The sequence below is a fragment of the Mus pahari genome, chromosome 6, assembly GCF_900095145.1.
Source record: "Mus pahari chromosome 6, PAHARI_EIJ_v1.1, whole genome shotgun sequence".
NCBI lineage: Eukaryota > Metazoa > Chordata > Mammalia > Rodentia > Muridae > Mus > Mus pahari.
The window spans coordinates 51,363,857-51,382,590 of NC_034595.1; the positions used below are offsets into that span (position 1 = coordinate 51,363,857).

The window sequence follows — 18,734 nt, forward strand, 5'->3', positions numbered from 1 at the left end:
GGCCCTGTGTTCCATCCAATAGCTGACTGTGAGCATCCACTTCTGTGTTTGCCAGGCACTGGCATAGCCTCACAAGAGGCCACTATATCTCAGTTGAACAACACAAACAGCTATTTATTTATTTATTTATTTATTTATTTATTTATTTATTTATGGATAGTATGGTGGGTTAAATGACAAGGGCCACTAAGAGGCTCCTACATCTGAGTGCTTAGTCAACAGGGAGTTTGAATTAGGAGGATGAGGTCTTGTTGGAGGAAATGTGTCACTGAGGATAGGCTTTGAGATTTCAAAATCCATGCCAGGCCTCCCTCCCCCTCTCCCTCCCCCTCCCTCTCCCCCTCCCCCTCTTCCTCTCCCTCTCCCTCTCTTCTCTTTTTCTGTCTCTGTCTGTCTCTTTCAGTGGATCAGGATGTATCTCTCAGCTACTGCTACAGTGCCATGAATTCCACCAAGCTCCCACATGAAACTGTAAGCAAGCCCACAATTAACTTTTAGAAATAAGAGTTGCCTTGGTCACAATGTTTCTTCACAGTAATAGAACCATGACTTAAGACAGACTATATTTCTTTTAATATAGTACTTTTATTCTTTGAGAATGTCAATAGCTGCTCAGCTAGCAGTAGGAGCTCATAAGCCATTTACTGCCTCATACTGGAATGTTGACTGAGTTAATCCTGTGCAGGTCTTACACAGGTTACCATAGCAATCGTGACTCTTGAATGCAATGGTCCTATCATTTCTGGGAGATGCTGTTAAGTTCTGGCCCTCTCAGAACTTTGGCTCTTAAGATTTTTCTTCTTAACTTTGTGAGAAGGGGTTCATATAGGGAGATAGAAAGGGAGGGAAGAGAAGAAGGTTTGGGGAGAGCTAAGCTTCATGCATAAATGTGTCTGCGCATACATACAGTGACTTTAGATTGGAATTACTCTACACAGGGGCTAATGCTTGACCCAGAAGCCATACGTTGCCAAGCACAAAGGCCAGTGCTGGGTGTAGGATACTTCCCCTTGAGTTGTTGGTCAGGGGAGACCCCAAAGACATCCCCTTAAAACAATCCCAACTATTTGCCATGCTCTTGGATACCCACCAGAACTTGATGGCAAGATTCTATTAATTACTGAAGAAGCCACATGCTTTGGTGATAGGACTTGGAAAAATCCAGCTGGGTACTTTTCTGGAAACTTCTACCTTACTGGCTAGCTTTCCTCTTTCTGGAAGGCACTATGCAGGATGTTGGCCAAGAAGAGTCTTTAATACTTTTCCTCAAGTGTGAACCTCACAAGGGACAATAACAACCATCCTGGCAAGATCTGTCAGTCCATGGGTACCACAGCAGTCCCATAAACAATACAGAGATAACCAACCTCTTTCTACTTATGTTTAAGACACATCCCACAGACAAAACCACATATCTGGTGCTTTTACTTTGGCTCAGAACCTGTAGCTGGGGATCTCATGGGCACCAGGAGCAAGTCTACAATCATTATTTTTCTGCATGGACATAGTATCTAATGACCTTCTAAATATGTATATACCTACAGATCAGTGCTTCTCTCAGTCCTTATCAGAGTGGTGTCTTTGTACAGAGGACAGCAGTTAATATAGACAGCTGCTCACAGAGAAGAGAGCAAGTGTCGGTGGATGGCTCAGTCATAAACGGCACACTTATATCACAGCAAGTTCTCAGAAGAACAGCATTCTAACAGAAAACAGTCCAAAGGCAAACTAAATTGATACTTACAAAATATTTAAAAGACTTTGGTTTGTGTAACCAAACCATTACATTTCAATAAGAGCAGAACACTTTGCCTGTGCTGTAAGAGCTCTGCAGTCCATGTATCTGATAGTTTTGTATATGAGCCACGGCTTTCAGGGGGCCCTTATTGGAGTTATGCGGTATGCTGGCATGCATAACGCAGAGTGCGCATGCTGTGTGCTCAGAAACAAGGCTGTGGAGAGATTACACAATGTGTCATGACAAGGGCTGCCAGAAACACCTCCAGTGCATTTTAGGATTGATTTTGAATTAACTTTTGGTCATGACATGTTCAGAAACCTTTTATTGTTGCCAATTTTTTTTTTATGACCCCTGTATTCAGTTACTTGACCCCATACGTCATGCGTGCTCATGTAGCTACTCCCTATTCTCTGACTTATAGAGCTCAATGCTAAAGCTAAACCATTGTCTTGAGAGCCTGCCAAGAGACTCTCCCAGAAGATGAGACTATACAGGCAGGGAAGGGCATCTGGGAAGTGTGATAACAGGACGCTGGGCCAGATTGTCCTCAGTCAGTACAATGCCTCTCAGCCCACTGAGCCCTGAAACAAAAGGCAGCTCCCTGAGCTGACATCAAAGAATACACCAGCAGCGACTTAGAATGGCGCCACTCTTCACTACTGTATCTTTAGAATATAGTGTCTTTTTCTTTAAGACATTTATATTAATTACTGGGTTATTTTAGTTTTCAGCAAATTAAACAAATTGCAAAAAAAGAAAAAGTTTTCTTTGGAGTCCTCAGTATTCTGAACAGTATGTAAGGACCCAAAGAACAAGAACTTTAAATTTTCTGTTTTTATTATTTTATTTTATAGATGAGTACATTTTTTGATCAAACCCATCTCTCATTCCCACACCACCCCCTAACTCCTCTGCGTGAGACCTTCTGCTGGAGCTGAAATCATTTGTTTTAAATCTTAATGTTTCCTTGCTGTCTTGTGGTTGGGGACAACTCTCTTATCTCTCTGTGCCTTAAGTGTCTCATGAGTAGAATGCTCATAACAATGTCTGCTAGGACAGTAAGTACCAGGTAGGTATTAGCCACTATGGTGTATCACCACTGTTTGCATTGCCCAGGTTTGCCCAGAAGCACAGAGACGGAGGTGGAGTTCATGGAACTGGATTGTTTTCCTCTCTCAAGGCCAGCCACAACGACCTGTTACTCACCTGCCATCTCAGCATTGCTAGTCTAGGGAAGAAGGGGAAAGAATGGGACATGTCCCATTGCCCAAGCATGCATTGTCAGAGGCACTGGCTCCAGCCACCAAAGTGCTATAATTCTGGGAAAGGTATAGAACCCAAGTGGTGTTGCATGGTATTCAAGTTTAGGATTGGCTCTGTGTCTATCCTGTGGAAACATACATTGCCCCAAGTAGAGAAAACTCTAAGGGCCCAGATAATAGATAAGGAAATCAAATCCCTGAAGAAGTTATTCTGTTCCCATGACAACTCAGTCCTCATGGATGTTAGTGGCAGAACTAGCCCTTGACCCTATGGTCTCAGCAACTTTTCTTCCACCCACTTACAAACAGTCTGCAGCAATCACCTCCAGCGTGGAGTTAGTCACCTAGCATGACAGATGAAGCCACAGAAAGTTCTTGGAAGAAAACAGACCACAGAAAGGGCTTGTTAAGAGAGTCAGCGGGAGGGTTGGTGAGATGGTTCAGTGTCTAAAGGTACCTGCTGTCAAACCAGATGACCCGAGTTTGATTTGTATACTGAGTCAGGCTCCGCTTTCACACAGTAACACACACACACACACACACACACACACACACACACACACATGTAAAGAAAGAGTGTGTCATGCTTTATCATTTAATGCCTGACAGTGTCTTTGTGTTGCTTGATTGAGACCCCATCCTGACACTTCTGTTCTTGACTGAACTGAGTCACAGAGCATTTGCCAGCTTTGTGCCTTAGGTGAGGCAGCTACACAGTCACAAACAAATCTGTATCTTGCCTGACTAATGAACATAGAGGTGTGTTTAGGTTCTTTTGGTCTCTCTGGAGAAGTACTGACCACATGATGTGGTCCCCTAGTGCTTTCACAGAGAGGTGATCTATTATAGATAGATCTACGACCAAATAGCATGCAGAACAGTCAGACATAAGCTTGTTTTCCCAGCAAAACTGATAACAGAAATACCAGCCTCAGCCCAGGCCCCTTCACAGACAGTTCTACCTGGAGCTGAGGAAGGGCTTAGACAACCAAGAACGTGTGTGTTCAGCCTCAGTGGGCTCTGCTGTCCGAGCAGGTCATGGAGTAGAAGGGCTAAGGGGAGAAGCTAGAGGGATAGGACTTGTGCCCAGTATGGCAATAAGCTTTGGGCGAGTCAATTGACTTCTGTGACTCGAGATTTCTCCCCGGGAAGGGGGTGATCATGTTCCTTCCTTGAAGAGATAGGGAGAACACTGCAGCAAATCCCTGGCATGCAGACTTTACTACAGCCTGTGTCTGCTGCCATTGGACTTCATGGAGCATTGGCTAAACCTCAGACTTAAAGGCCGTGACTGCTGGGACATTGGAAACCCAACTGTATGGATAGAGCCTTGTCAGCTACTCTCTGGTTCATATCCTTCTTCTTCAGTGTGAACTGTGATTAATATGCTTTTCCTACGTCTTATCCAGACATTACAGGACTAGGGGAGGCAGAGGAAGGGAAGATCTGTGAAAAATCCTCTCAACGAAGTCACTGTCATAGAAACCAGGACAACACCATAAGTTAACATTTTGATTCTTGGGTTTCAGCAAACCCTGACTTAAGAACTACACTTGTATCGCTCAACTTAATTTTCATCTTCTTTAACAGATTTCCCAGGTGGGACCCTATTTACTATTTCGTTTTTTAGTTAGTCACACTAACATGCAAAGAGCTTAAGTATCTTGCCCTAGGTTATACAGATAAGCATGGGAGCAAAGTGAACACCTGAATATTCAAACCCAGCCAATCAAATTTCAGAACCTAGTAGAGTATCAGCTGCTAGACTTATATGGATCGTAGGGTTGCTTTTCCAAGTTTCTGTCTAGAAAGAGTGTATCATAATCCACTGAGGGTGTAAGCCATGGTGCCCCATGGAGCTGTTAATTAGTCCTTTCTACCTTCTGGGCATCTCTCAAACATCTTAGGAACACATGTGCCTATACCCAGCTGCAGTCACACCCATGGGCTAAGGATGGGTGACTTGATAGATACATAACTTATAGACAGCTTAGAGAAACATGCTCCAAGATAGAGATCAGAATATGCATATAAAAAAGTAAGGCTCTAGCACAGTCCCTGGTGGACTCCTGATCCCATTGGAGAGCATGAGATGAAATGTATATGGTTGGAGCAAGAGCAAATGGTGAATTTCGTCCTACTAGATATGTGATAAAAAGTCATTCAGGTGGGCACGATGGCCCTGTGAGGTTGCAGAGACTAGCAGCACACGCCACCCCAATCTTTCTGTGCAAACTTTCAGAAAAATAATCATGTATTTTTATGAGTCCCTTTTATAGGCTTTTGGGGTAATTAAATTATCCAGTTAAATATCTCAAGAAACAAAACATTATTTCCCAATAAAATTCCATTAAGTTCAACAAATTTACTGTGTTCTGTGGTGTCCAACATAGTAGTAGCTACTGACCATAGGCAGTAATTTAAATTTATCCATTCAGCTAGAGCCCTGTATCAAGGATTCACCATGGTGTATGGAGAGGTGCTGGAATCTCAAGGGAGGGGCTAAGGATCCTCTTCGCTCCATTCTTTGACTCTAGGCTCTAGGCTCTCTTGTGGGTAATCATGTTGCTCTAATGAAGATGGCAATGACTGTTAGGTTTGGAGCACAGAATTCTACAGGGGCTAGGGAAGGACAGAGAGAAGAGAAAATGGATGTTGGGGAATAACCTACCCCAGAATGGGTACTCATGGCAAGTGAAACCTAAGAAGAGCCATATCGATGAACAGCAGCTTCACGTATTGAACTTAAAATTTAAAACTGATGTATTATCTGTAACTGAATTTTACAGTATTTATTGTTTCCTAAACACTATTGAAGAGCAAGCTTAAAGAAAACTTATTTCATTAAAAATTTTAATGGATCACATCTCAAGAGAAGCCAGATGCAAATGTCATCACATTATCATTCCACCTATGTGAAAGTCTGCCATCAGCAAGATTGCTTTCTATGATGATAGAAATCAGAACAGCGGTTGCCTGGGGGAGGGGTGGGAGGCAAGGTTTGGGAGCTGGGACCAACTACAAAGGAGTGGAGAACAGTTTCTGGGGTGTTGATGTTCTTTCTGGATAGGACACTGGTTACACAGGTGTACACATTTGTCAGTACTTGCGGGACTGTCTCAGCTCAGTGTGTTACACAGAAAGTAAGTTTCATTTCAGTTAAAATTACATGCTGGATTGATATGTGATGGACAGATTAGATAGGTAGGTGGCAGATGAATGATGGATGGATGGATGGATGGATGGATGGATGGATGGATGGATGGATGGATGGATGGGTGGATTACACAGCATGGCTTTTTCTGGCTCACATGAGAGATATTATGAAAGTACCTATTATCCCTTTGTCTGGTAGTGATCTGGTCCCCATGAGCTTTATACTATCAATAAAAAGGTTTGGGGTACACTTCCTGATCTGGTGTGGTGTGGTGTGATGTGGTGTGGTGTGGTGTGGTGTGATGTGGTGTGGTGTGGTGTGGTGTGGTGTGGTGTGATGTGGTGTGGTGTGGTGTGGTGTGGTGTGGTGTGGTGTGGTGTGGTGTGGTGTGGTGTGGTGTGGTGTGGTGTGGTGTGATGTGGTGTGGAAATAGTTGTGTTGCTCTTGGTTTTTTTCCCAGAGTTTGATTCTTTCTTTCTTATCCAAGATAAACAAACATGTTTGTCAGAGGTTGTGTATGTGTCATTTAGAGATAGAAAGATTCTAATTAAAGTGATTTTTTTTTTTTGGTCTTTGTCTCTATTTTCTCCTCTTTTTTAAAAAAAGTATTATTATTTTCAATAAGGAATGTGTACTAGTTTTATAATCTGTTCATAATATAAAACTCAGAAAGTTCCCTTTCCTTCTCTGAGAGAGTATGGCTGGCTCTCCATGAGTGGAATGCACTCCGGGGAACACTTGGGTCTTATATTCTGGTCAGCCACACTCTTCTGTCCCAGCACCGGGTTCTGTAGGGTGTGTTAGTCACCATGGGGTCTCAGTAAGTGCAGCCACTTGTCTATTTCTGGTCCGTGTCCGTGAACTGGTCCATCTCATTGTGACCCAAGGGACACCCTGGACAAGGGGTGTCCTTCAGCTGTGTCCCCCTCTCATTGCCTCTTCTCTTCTTGTCCACAGATTCTTACTTAACCCTTGATGAGCCGATGAATAACATCACAACGTCCCTGGGGCAGACTGCGGAACTGCACTGCAGAGTGTCGGGGGACCCACCTCCCAGTATCCGCTGGTTCAAGAATGATGCGCCCGTGGTCCAAGAACCTCGTAGAATCTCCTTCCGGGCAACCAACTATGGTTCTCGGCTGCGGATTAGAAACCTTGACACCACAGACACTGGTTACTTCCAGTGCGTGGCAACAAATGGCAAAAAAGTGGTTTCTACCACTGGTGTCCTGTTTGTCAAATTTGGTAAGCAGCCTTCAGTTGGTTTGATCACAGGTCATTGGTGCAATGTGTCGGGACAACCAGAGTCCATGAGGACACTTATTGAGACCCATATTGTATTTGATGCCACTGTATTTAGTTTCCAATAAGTAACCTACCCAGTAGGGAATTTTTATGGTTAGAGTGACCTAATTCTAAAACAGCAGAGGAGGACTAGAGGCCACTTCTCTTTGATGTCACTTCCCCTCCACCAGAGCCTTATGGCATCTAGCTCTCAGCACAGAGAACCCCTTGCCCAGAGGAGCTGGAAATGTTTATACCTTCCCATATGCAGCCACTAAGCCTCCTGGAGGGGCAGGGGCTACTCTATGAATGAATGGTGCTCTGCATTCGTCTGAGTATTTTTTAGACCCTGTGCTGTGGGAGATGGGCATGTTCTCACTGGTATTCTTTGATTCACAGAAGTGGGGTGGGGGGAGCTAAGGGCAAAATAGTGAATCCAAGAAAACCCACTAAGGGATGCAACATCCATTGTCGTTGGTGGCTACACTCTCCCTCAGCCTCCAGTCACCCAGACTGTTTCTTTTGTTGTTCTCTCGTTCCCTTAGGGCCTCCTCCGACTGCAAGCCCAGGATCCTCGTAAGTACTCCACGCTCTGTCGTTTCTAAGCATTTCCCTGTAGATTTCTGGGCAGAGGAAATGCTGTCCTGTGCTTGGGCCAGAACACTGTGTTTCCAGATGCCATTGCCGTTGCCGTCTCTCTGATGTGAAGCCCCACAGGAGACTAGCCCTGGCAGTAATCTCCAGCCTGGCAATCATGAATCTGACTGATCAAAGCTAAGCTCTTCCTTCATTTACTATTTTTAAATGAATCTAACAGTTAGCGGCAACAGTGGATTTGGTCAAATCAAACAGAAAATGATAGAACACTGGCTTTGGGACGTTTTCCTCCTGCTCACAGGGTCTGTTTTACATTCTGCAAGCATTTCTGATGCTTTGAATTATTGCACAGGGCAACATTAGCTGATCGTTTTATTTTTTTTTTTTATTCCTTTCAAAGAACTCGGCAGCTGAAGTTCTAACTCACAAAGAGGGAGAGCCCCGTCTTGGATTGAGAGTCCCCTAGAAGTTAGATTCCTTCCAAGTCCCTTGATAACAGAGTCTGAGGATTCCATTTCTTTAAATGATGCTATTGTTGATGCGTTTATTATTCTGCCTGAGGGATTCTCGTCTTTCACTCTAGAAACATCTACTCAAGGAGGGCTTTTCTTTTTTTTTTCTCTCTTTATGTATATTTTTATTTGGAGAGAAAGACCCATTTATTCAAACTCATGTTTTGCAGGGAAACCCCCAACCCCATATTCTGTAGACCTCTGAGGTAGAATTCACCAGGTCTGCCACTAGAGCCTCGGCATGCCTGGCCTGGACCACACCAGGCTGAAAAGTAGCAGCCACTTAGCTTGGTCTAATCCCCTCTGCGCCACTTAATTACAGAGTGGGGCATTTTAGTGCCGTGCTGTGTACCTGGAGGCCCAGTGGCCCACAATCCCATTAATAAAATAGGTACTGGGTAAAAATAAACATTGGCCTTCAGCCACACTGCTCTGATGTTTCATCAGCCAGTTAAAGGCAGCTGTGAAAGAGTCTTTAAAACCTCCAAACGTTCGTTGCATTCTGCTTGCTGGGATCTGAAATACAGCTTGACCTCAGAACAAGGCTGGAGTTTGGCCACTCACCCTTGCTTCTCTTGATGCTGACTTTTCTTTTCTTTCTATTTTTTAAAGTTGTCTCACCAATTCCTTTGTATGTGGAATTCTTTTGAAGTCTTATTTAAACAAAGATTAAAACTTTTGTTACATGCCGTAAAACCGCTTCCCACACGGGCCCGTTATTTGTTCGTATTAATCTGTGTTCCTAATGTGGCCGATAATCCGGTCACAGGCTGGTTTTTGTGGTCCACTGACTTCCCTTTTACTGTTCCGCCCAGGGCTATTGACTTTCTGCCTGCCGCTTTTGCATGAGAAAGTTACTTCTTTGTAATCCCTATGGATTGTAAGTGCTGATGTGTCCTCCTTTCTGCGCGTCAGCTTTTTCTGGATGGCCATTTTTCTGGTGAAGCCAGTGTCCCATGGTTTAATATTATACAAAGGGAATCTATCAGCTTCGTGAATTGCTATACCTGAAGAGGAGTCTGACGTTCACTAAAGACATTGAATCACAGCCAAAGGGATCTGTTGTCATTAGACATTTGTGTCTCATGTTTGCTGTCTGAGCGCCTATCGAGTTTAGTCAGTGATAGCACGCCACAGATAGCTGCCATGTTTGCTTAGGTCAGCCATGTTAACTAAAACTTTAACCCAAGTTGGGAACTTAACGGAGCCTCTTCTAGCTCAATCTCTATCATTTTGGAGTTCCTAGTTGGCATTTTGATTTTTTTTTTTTTTTACTTAGTATGTACAAGTGCATGTGAGATGCCAGAATATGCCCTGTTCTACCAGTCTCTGCTTTATTTCCTTGAGATGGGGTCTCTCACTGAACCTAGAGTTAGGCTGGTGACCAGCAAGTCCCAGCAGTTCTTCTTTACCCCAAGCCCCAGTACAGGGGCTGCAGACACCCCCAACCATAGCTGGCATTTTACATGGCTTCTGAAGAGTTGAACTCAGGTCCTCATGCTTGCCCGGCAAACCCTCTTGCCTGCTGAACCACAGCCCCAAACCTAGCACTCTTTATTTTTTTTCCCTTAAAAACTCTAGGCATTTCCACCTTTTTCAACTACCAGCACTTACTGTCTCTAAGAGTTCCTAATACTAACTCCAAGGCAGGGTGGTAGTTGCCATCTGTGCCCTCAGAGTCCCCAGTGAGCAGGCAAACCCAGAAGCTGTCAGAAATAAACAAAATAAGAGTCACAGGGATGTCACAGCATTAAGGATAATATGGATGGCTTTTTAAAAAAATTTTAAATTGTGTTTTTTCCCAAAATAGCAGTGGCATGCAGTTTACCTGTTACTTGTAAGTAGCACAGACAGAGTCACTAAAATGAAATGAGTGTCCAAGGCAGCAACCTAACATCCAGAACATCAGAAGAGTGAGAGGCAGGAGGCAGCACCTAGGGAGAGCCAGGAGCCCTCCTTCTGCATGACCAGCCATTCAGGTCTAAACAGAAAGGCTCTGGGATGGTTGTTTGGCTGAGACTCGGAACACATCTGAGATTCTTGCACATCTCCATTTACAACCTCCAGCTTTTGCTCTGCTATTTTTGCTAGACCCTAGCCCACCCCTGGCAGCACAGGTTCAGCCGTATGAGCATAATGAAGGGTCCATACTGTCTAAGGATTTTAAAGGTGTAAATCAAGCCATTAAACCTGCCAAGTGATATACTCCATCTACCCACACTGACAAATACACCTTCATGTCCCCCCTAAAAAATGTGTGTGCAAGATTAGCTTTCTACAATTGAAAGCCTGGACTATCAGAATTTACTATTTTAATCACATTTTGTATGGCTGAGTATTCTGTTCATGGACTAAAAACATATATAATCCGTATGATTTTATACTCGGTCTATACAATGACTTTTCCTCCATTGTTCCAAATGGACTTATTTTACATAGGGCTTAACTTTGGGGACAAAGTAAGAATTTTGTGCACCACGTTCAAATATAGACATGGGATCATATCTGATAGCCAATCATTATGGACTATGCTACCAATTTCATAATCTCATCAACCATGTCAGTCTTAAAGGCATGCAACACCCGAGCAGGTACACAGTGAAGCATGAGGTCACGTGCCACTCATAAGTAGAGATAGATGCACGTGGGCAAAAGTGTCATCGAGTATCCAAGAGCGTATTTAGAAATCTAGACAGTGTAAATCTGCCACTTGGTGTGACTTCTGATGGAATTAAGGCACATAGAGAAGAAATGCAAGAGGCTGCTGCGAGCTTCACAGAACATATTGGTAATAAACATCTTAGGTTTACCCTCTAAATAACAATGAATAGTATATGTCATCTATAACCGAGTGACATAAACTGCATAGCTGAGACCTTAAAACAGTATCACACAGCTCTGGAAGCTAGAATTCCAATATCAAGGCATCTGTAGGGTTGGCTCATCCTAAACGTCATTGCAAGGAAGAATTTCTGTATTCCCCCGGGGCTCACCAACACTTGAGGACATTCACTGGCTCATGGATAACACTTGAGGACATTCATTGACTCATGGATGCACTACTTCAGCCTGAGCCTGCTGCTCCGAGGTGTTCTCCCTGCAAAGTTCTTCACATGGCCTCCGTTTGGGAAAGCAGTGGTTGCACTGTGCTAGACCCACATTGTTGCTTTGACTTGACCCTTGTAAAGACCCGCTTTCCATCTAAGCTTGCCTTCTGTGGTTCTGTGGGATTAGAACCCTTATTCTAATTGTGGAGAGGTCGAAGCTCAACAGATAACTCTTAATATTGATTGCAAAATCTTGCTCAGCCATGTGAAATGCTGGCTAAGAATATTCCTCTAAAATATGAGAACTTTCACAACTGATAGTTAGAATATCATGAAAACCTGATGCCATAGATGCTTGGTAATATTCAAAATGTTGTTTGGTGCGCAAAAAATATGACAGCCATGCTGACAGGAGCCAAACTGTGACCAGGTGACTGATGTATTTTCTCTCTGAAAGGCTTCTGTCGCTGTTGTTCTTCCCATTAGTAAATTGATGCCTCCTGCCTTCACCAAAACACGACACCCACAACCTTTAACCTGCCCATCACTGTCAACTTGGGTGGAGAAGTGTTCCCTGGGGCCAGGACTGTGTTGATCTCATGAGCAACTTTAAAGGTTCTGTTTACACTGTGCCGGGCTGGGGTGCTGAGCCTCAAAGCACAGAGGAACCCACATGAAATATTTACTGTTATTAATTCTTTTCTTGTTGTGTTTGTTTGTTTGTTTGTTTATTTTAGTGTGAGCACACGGTAGGCTCCTCTTTCTAAGTAACTGTTTTGTTGAGTACTTTAAAGTGTACAACGCCTTAGTACAGTCAGAGTTGTGCAGCCCTCATCACCACTGTATGGTAGCTGTGCTTTTGTGTCGGGGTTTATATGACTTTAGCAGAATTGCTTGGGGTTTAACCACATTATAGCATCCAGTGCTTCATAGTTTTTAATGACTGGATAATATTCCACTGTGTGGTTACATGATGTTTTATTTATTCATTTTCTGTTGGACATTTGGGTTGCTTCTGATTTCATTTGGAATAGTGCCAGATACAAGGGTTTTGGGCATGTGTGTTTTCAGCTTGCATACCTGGAAGTGTAATTCTTGGGAATATGAAGATCATGTGTTTAAATTTTGACAAAGTGGCAAAGCTGTTTCCCAAAGGAGTTGTAATCATTTTATACAGATTTTAAAAATCTAAGGAAAGAGATTTAATGTTCTCTGACACTTGTTTCCATTCGAAAATTTTTATCTATTTTTATATGTATCATCTATGAATCCATCTATCAATCATCTACCTAACTATCCACTATCTAACTCCACCATCCTAGTAGATGTGGTCTTTGACTGGGCTTTAATTTGCTTTTTCTAAAGACTAAAGGTATTACTTATCTTTCATGTACTGATTGGATATTTTTCTGTCTTTGAGAAATGCCAGTTCAAATTCTTTGTACACTGTTTGAGAATTTTATTTTTTATTTTTTGTTTGCAAGTTTGGTTTGTTTGTTTGTTTGTTTGTTTGTATTTTGGTTTTTCGAGACAGGACTTTTCTGTGTAGCCCTGGCTGTCCTGGAACTCACTCTATAGACCAGGCTGGCCTCGAACTCAGAAATCTGCCTGTCTCTGCCTCCCAACTGCTGGGATTAAAGGCGTGCGCCATCACTGCCCAGCTATTTACAAGTTTTTTAAATATAGTCTGTATATGTACCCTTCTCAGATATGTGATTTCAAATATTTCTGGACTTAAGTACATTATTCTCAGATTTTCTTGGCAGTGTTTTTTAAAGTACATTTTAAAAACTGTTTTACAAAGTATAATACACTATCAGGCTTGTTTGAAAAACATAAGCTCACAAATTTTTTTCTTGTATCTTTTCTTCTTGTAGTATTAACATACAGTTTTAGGTTTTAAAAAATTATTTATTGTTACTTTATGAACATTGATTGGTGTTTTCTGTGTAAAATATGATGGCTCCGTGGAACTAGATTTCCAGACAGCTGTAAGCTGCCATGTGGGTGCTGGGCGTTAAACTCTGAGCCTCTGATCCTCTGGTCACCATCTCTCCAGCCACTAGTTTTAGATCTTACATTTAGGTTTTTGTCCATTTTGAGTTGATTCTTGCATGTAGTATGCAGTTAAGAATATAGTCATTCTGCATATCTATTCCAATAATTCTAATACCATTTTCTTGTTGAAAAGGGCAATTCTTTACCCTTTATATTGTGCTGGACCTCACTTAAAGCCAGTTGAAAGAAATATATGTGCTTATTTCTGGAACTCTACCCCACTGATACGTACTTCTTACCTATGTCAGTTTCATGGAATGTGCTTTACTACAAGAATTTGGTAAGTTTTGAGGTCAGGAAGTGAGTTCTCTGAACCAGTCAGTAGTTGTTGAAGTTCAGAACTGTTTAAGCAGATAGCAGAAACAGTACATAGATCATAGGTAGATAGATAGATAGATAGATAGATAGATAGATAGATAGATAGATAGATAGATAGATAGAAAAACAGATAGGATTGGCTTATGTGACTATGGACTAGCAAGTCTAAAATCTAAGTAGTGAAGTGCTAAGACTAACTCAAGCTGCCGTTCTCAGGTTCTGCTCTTAAAGGCTCCAAAACTAACTGGACCAGACTCATCAAATGCCATGGACAACCCTACAGTCAATCAGTAAGCACTGTCAGAGCAGCAACAGGTATTCTAGTGCTTGGCTGAGTTGTTAGGAACCATAGTTGATAAATAATACTTGGCCGTGACATCTTCGGGGATGATCTCTTGAATACTTGTCCTGTATTCTGTGTGTTTCCATTTCCAGGTGTATCTTAAAATGAATCTTATGCATAGTGACACAAACCATGTGCGACTTTGATAGATACATTGAGTCTATCAATCTTTCAGTTGGTTTGGGTAGTATTTATATCTAAATAATATTAAATCTTCTGCTCTGTGAACATGACAGTATCATCCCGTTTATTTAATTTCTCTACATAGCTTTTTTAGACTTCATTGTACAAGTCTACCTTCCCTTTTAGAAAAAAGTATTTCTAAGCATTTAGTTATTTTTGTATTAATACTTCAGATTATCCATGTTGTTCTATAAAGATAACAGTTCATTTTTATAAACTGATTCTATGTTCCCGTAGACCTTGTAATATATAGACTTGACCTTGTTCCATAGCTCTAGTAAGTGTGTCTGTATCTGTGCTCATGTCTTTATCTGTCTCTCTGTGTCTATGTATGTGTATGCATACCTACGTATATCTCTGTGTATATATCTGTATATATGTGCACGTATGTCTGAATGTGTATATGTGTGTGTGTGTGTGTGTGTGTGTGTGTGTGTGTGTGTGTGTGTGTGTGTATTCCCCCAGACTTTCCATCTCTAAGATGATATCTGCAATTCTGGGTTGCTTCCTTCTCCTCATGAATGCCTTTTATTTCCATCTCTCACCCATTGGCCTTAACTGGACTCACTCTACACTGTCGAGTAGAAGTGATAAAGTGGCAGGACCTCTCCTTTTCACTCTATCACCACTCAATTTGATGCTAACCATGCTTTGTTTTGTTTTTTATTTTGGTTTGGTTTTTAATAGATGCCTTGTACCAGGATGGCAAATGTTGCTGCTTTATTCTTCTTTTTCATGTATGGTTTTCATTATGTGTAGATACTGGACTTTGCCAGATAACTTCTTGTGTCCATTGAGACGATAGTGGGATTTGGTTAGTTCTTCTGTTATTAGTGCACGGTATTTCATTGATTGATCAAACTGTCATTCACAGAATACTTTTCTACTTGGTTGCAATATATAATGAGTCCCTTATGTATGTTACTAGATTCCATTTGCCTGCATTCTTTTTAAATATTTAAGGTTTTTTTAATTATAGTTTTGAAGAGGTGGACATATGGGCATCAGAGGACAATGTGCAGGAATAGGTCTCCCCCCTCTACCTTGTGGGGCCTGGGGATCAGACACCTTCACTGCTGAGCCATCTCATCTGCCCCTTCTGTTTTGTTTGCTAGCATTTTATTGAGGGTTTTGCTTTCTGTTTTTATAAAGGGCATTAATCTCTAGCTGTCTTGCAATATTTCTGCATAGTTCTGAAATGAGCTTAATACCAAGCTTTTCAAATGAATTGGGAAGTATTTCTTTAGTAGCCTATGAGGCAATTCTGTTCATTCATGCAGATGTTGATATAATTCACCATGAAATCCATTCGAAAAGTTTTTAAATTACTACTTCAACTTCTTTTCTTGTTATGGATCTATTTAATTTTTTTTCTTCCTAGTCACTTTGGATAGTCTGTGTCTTCCTTGAAATTTGTCCCTTCTGTTCAGATTTTTCAGGTTGTTGGCACATCATTGTTCATATTACTATTCCCATGTTGTTCTTTTCATTTCTGTGACATTAGTAATGGTATCCTTGGTTTCATTCTTGATTTTAGTAACTTGTGTCATTTTCTCAGAGTAGCTAGCCTAACATTGCTTTGTCTTTAAAAAAAAAAAAAAAAAAACTTAAATAGTTTAAATGATGTAATGTGGCTGTTCTGGATATCAGCTTGCCTCCCTTGTGACATTGCTGCATGGTGTCATTGTCATTTGTTCTGACAATTTCCTGGACTAAGTGTATACAGGCTTCATTCTCTAATGATGCAGCCACAGAAGTCAGTGCACTGTGAGCACGCTCCCGAGGTAGTTAGCCAGAGGGAGTCCTAAGATCGGGGGATTCTGCTACTGTTTGCCAAGGGCCTCCATGAATGTGTTGCTCCAGAAGTTGATGCTTGTGCCTTTGTTTCATGTTCTGCTGTTGTGGGGCTTCGTAGTGTGGCAGAAAGAAGAATAGAGGCTCGCCTTCCTGGGTATACACACAGCTCCTCTCATGCAAAATCCCTCTCTCCCTACATCAGAGGGTTCGGAAGTCAATAGACATGGTTTTACTTAGATGCCCCTTTGAGCTTCATGACCCTGCTGGTGTGTCACGCAGCTGGGATTGCTACCCTTGACAAATGTAACCTTTTTTTCTTAAACCAGTGTCATGGGACTTTGCCCTTGTGAAATTATGTGACTGATCGAAGGAAGACATGCTTGTGAATGGGACTTTTCCTGAGAGTTTACAATCGGTGAAGTCATGACAATTGTCTGGAAATGGGTTTTGGGGATCCTCCAGACCCACCCTGCCTTCTCCAGTGACTGCATTTGATAAGGCTATAAAGCAGTGGTTATGAATCTGTGGTTCATAACCCATTTGAGGGCTGTATATTGGATATCTTAAATATCAGATATTTATATTATGATTTATAACAATAGCAAAATTACAACTACAGAGTATCAGCAAAATAATCTTGTGGTTGGGAGTCACCACAATATGAGGAATGGCATTAAAGGGTTGCAGTATTGGGAAAGTTTAAAACCACTTGCTGTAGAGCAAGTTAGGCCTCAGAGCCTAACCAAGTTCAGCTTGTGTGCTTTCTATTTACCCTCTCAACTAAAACACGAGCAACCCTAGCATGGCATTCTCTGAGTTGAAGGTGTATGTCTTCCTTTTATCCTCTGGGGTCTTCTGTCTATCTTAACTGAAAAGTGTTCATCATAGTAGGGTTTCTGTTGCTATGATAAAACACCATGAGCAAAGGCAACTTGGGAAGGAAAGCGGTCGGTCACTCAGCTTAAAACTCTCAGGCCCCACTCCATCACTGATGGAAATTAGGGCTGGAACTCAAGGCAGAAACCTGGGTCCAGGAACTGAAGCAGGGATCATGGAGGGATGTTGTTCACTGGCTTGCTTCTCATGGCTTATTCAGCCTTCTTTCTTATACATCTCAGGACCACCTGGTCAGGGTTGGCTCTGCTCACAGTGGGCTGGCCCTCTTACATTAATCAAGAAGATGCCTATAGGCAAATCTCACAGAAGCATTTTCTCAGCTGCCATTTCCTCTTCCCAAATGCCTCCATCTTGTGTCAAGTTGACATAAAACTTAACCGGCACACTTAACTATGTCACAAGGATGTTAAAAATTAGACTAACTAATAAAAGGCTTCCTATGTCAGAGGTTACAGTGTGCCTGGCACATGTTAGGAGTGAATAATTGTCCATTATCACTGTCATCACTATGGTTTGAACGAAGAGGTTACTCCTTCTTTGCAGCCTGTCCTCCTGTAGACACTCTTCCCTGCTGTGACCACAGCCAGAGACCTTGAAACCCTTATTTCCCTTTCTCTCATCAGCTCTTAGCTAAAATCCCTTTCAGCAACAACAAAATCAAGTAGCTTTTCCTGATTTCTTTTTTCCTCCTCTTGTCTCTGATTCCAAGTCTCAGGCATAGTGCAAAAGTAGAGCTGGGTACCAGCCCCGCCCAAGAAGGGATAAGATAACTTTCAACCCAAGATAAGCTCAAGGAGATCTTTCAACACAGCTACTCAGGCAGTTGGAAGATGTGATGTCCTGTAGAGAGGAGACCAGGGCATCACTCAGCAGCTGGGCCAGACACAGAGGGACAGCATACCAGTGAATCCAGCTGACCACAGTGTCTGCATCAAAACCATCTTAGGCTTTGCATCCTCAGAGCAAGGGCAGATGGTGGGAATATAGGGAGACTGGAGAGGAAGAATTTCCAATCCCAGAGGTCAGGCCCAAGAGTACAGAAGGTTAAGAAGCCAAGCTCTTACGTGTCAACTAACCCTTGTCACTCAACAAACCTCTGTGTTATGAACAGGGTGTGGAAAGTTCCCATTCAGATGTCACTTGTGAAGATGGATGAGGCATCTCTATGTACAGGACATATCCAAAAAGAGAAGATCGATCCTTGACTTCTAGGCAGACATTTTCTGGAAGTTTGCCCCCTAAGCTGAGCTCCTTGTTCCTTGCATTACATGTGACTGCCTCCACACCTCACATAGTAGTTAATATGCAGTGATTGCTCAGCAAGCGCATGTTAAGTTGAATAGAACCTCTGCATTTCTCACAGACTCCTGGGGGTTGTGGTGCCACTAGTTCTAGCCTTTCTGGGTCATTCGCTAGCCAGTGATATGAGGCAGAAAGCTTACCTTCTCTGAGACCTAAGCTTGTGCATGCGCGCGCACGCGCGCGTGCGTGCGTGTGTGTGTGTGTGTGTGTGTGTGTGTGTGTGTGTGTGTGTGTGT

The 18,734-nt window shown here is 42.3% G+C and overlaps 1 protein-coding gene across 1 annotated transcript in view; it reads left to right on the forward strand.

Moving 5' to 3' along the window:
- Ror1 (receptor tyrosine kinase like orphan receptor 1) overlaps nucleotides 1–18,734 on the forward strand; it is a 346,999-nt gene that overhangs the window by 229,665 nt on the left and 98,600 nt on the right. The window contains exons 3-4 of the mRNA XM_021200163.2: nucleotides 7,118–7,405; nucleotides 7,990–8,020. Of these exons, the coding sequence (XP_021055822.1) occupies nucleotides 7,118–7,405; nucleotides 7,990–8,020 (319 nt within the window). The remainder of the gene's footprint in view (nucleotides 1–7,117; nucleotides 7,406–7,989; nucleotides 8,021–18,734) is intronic.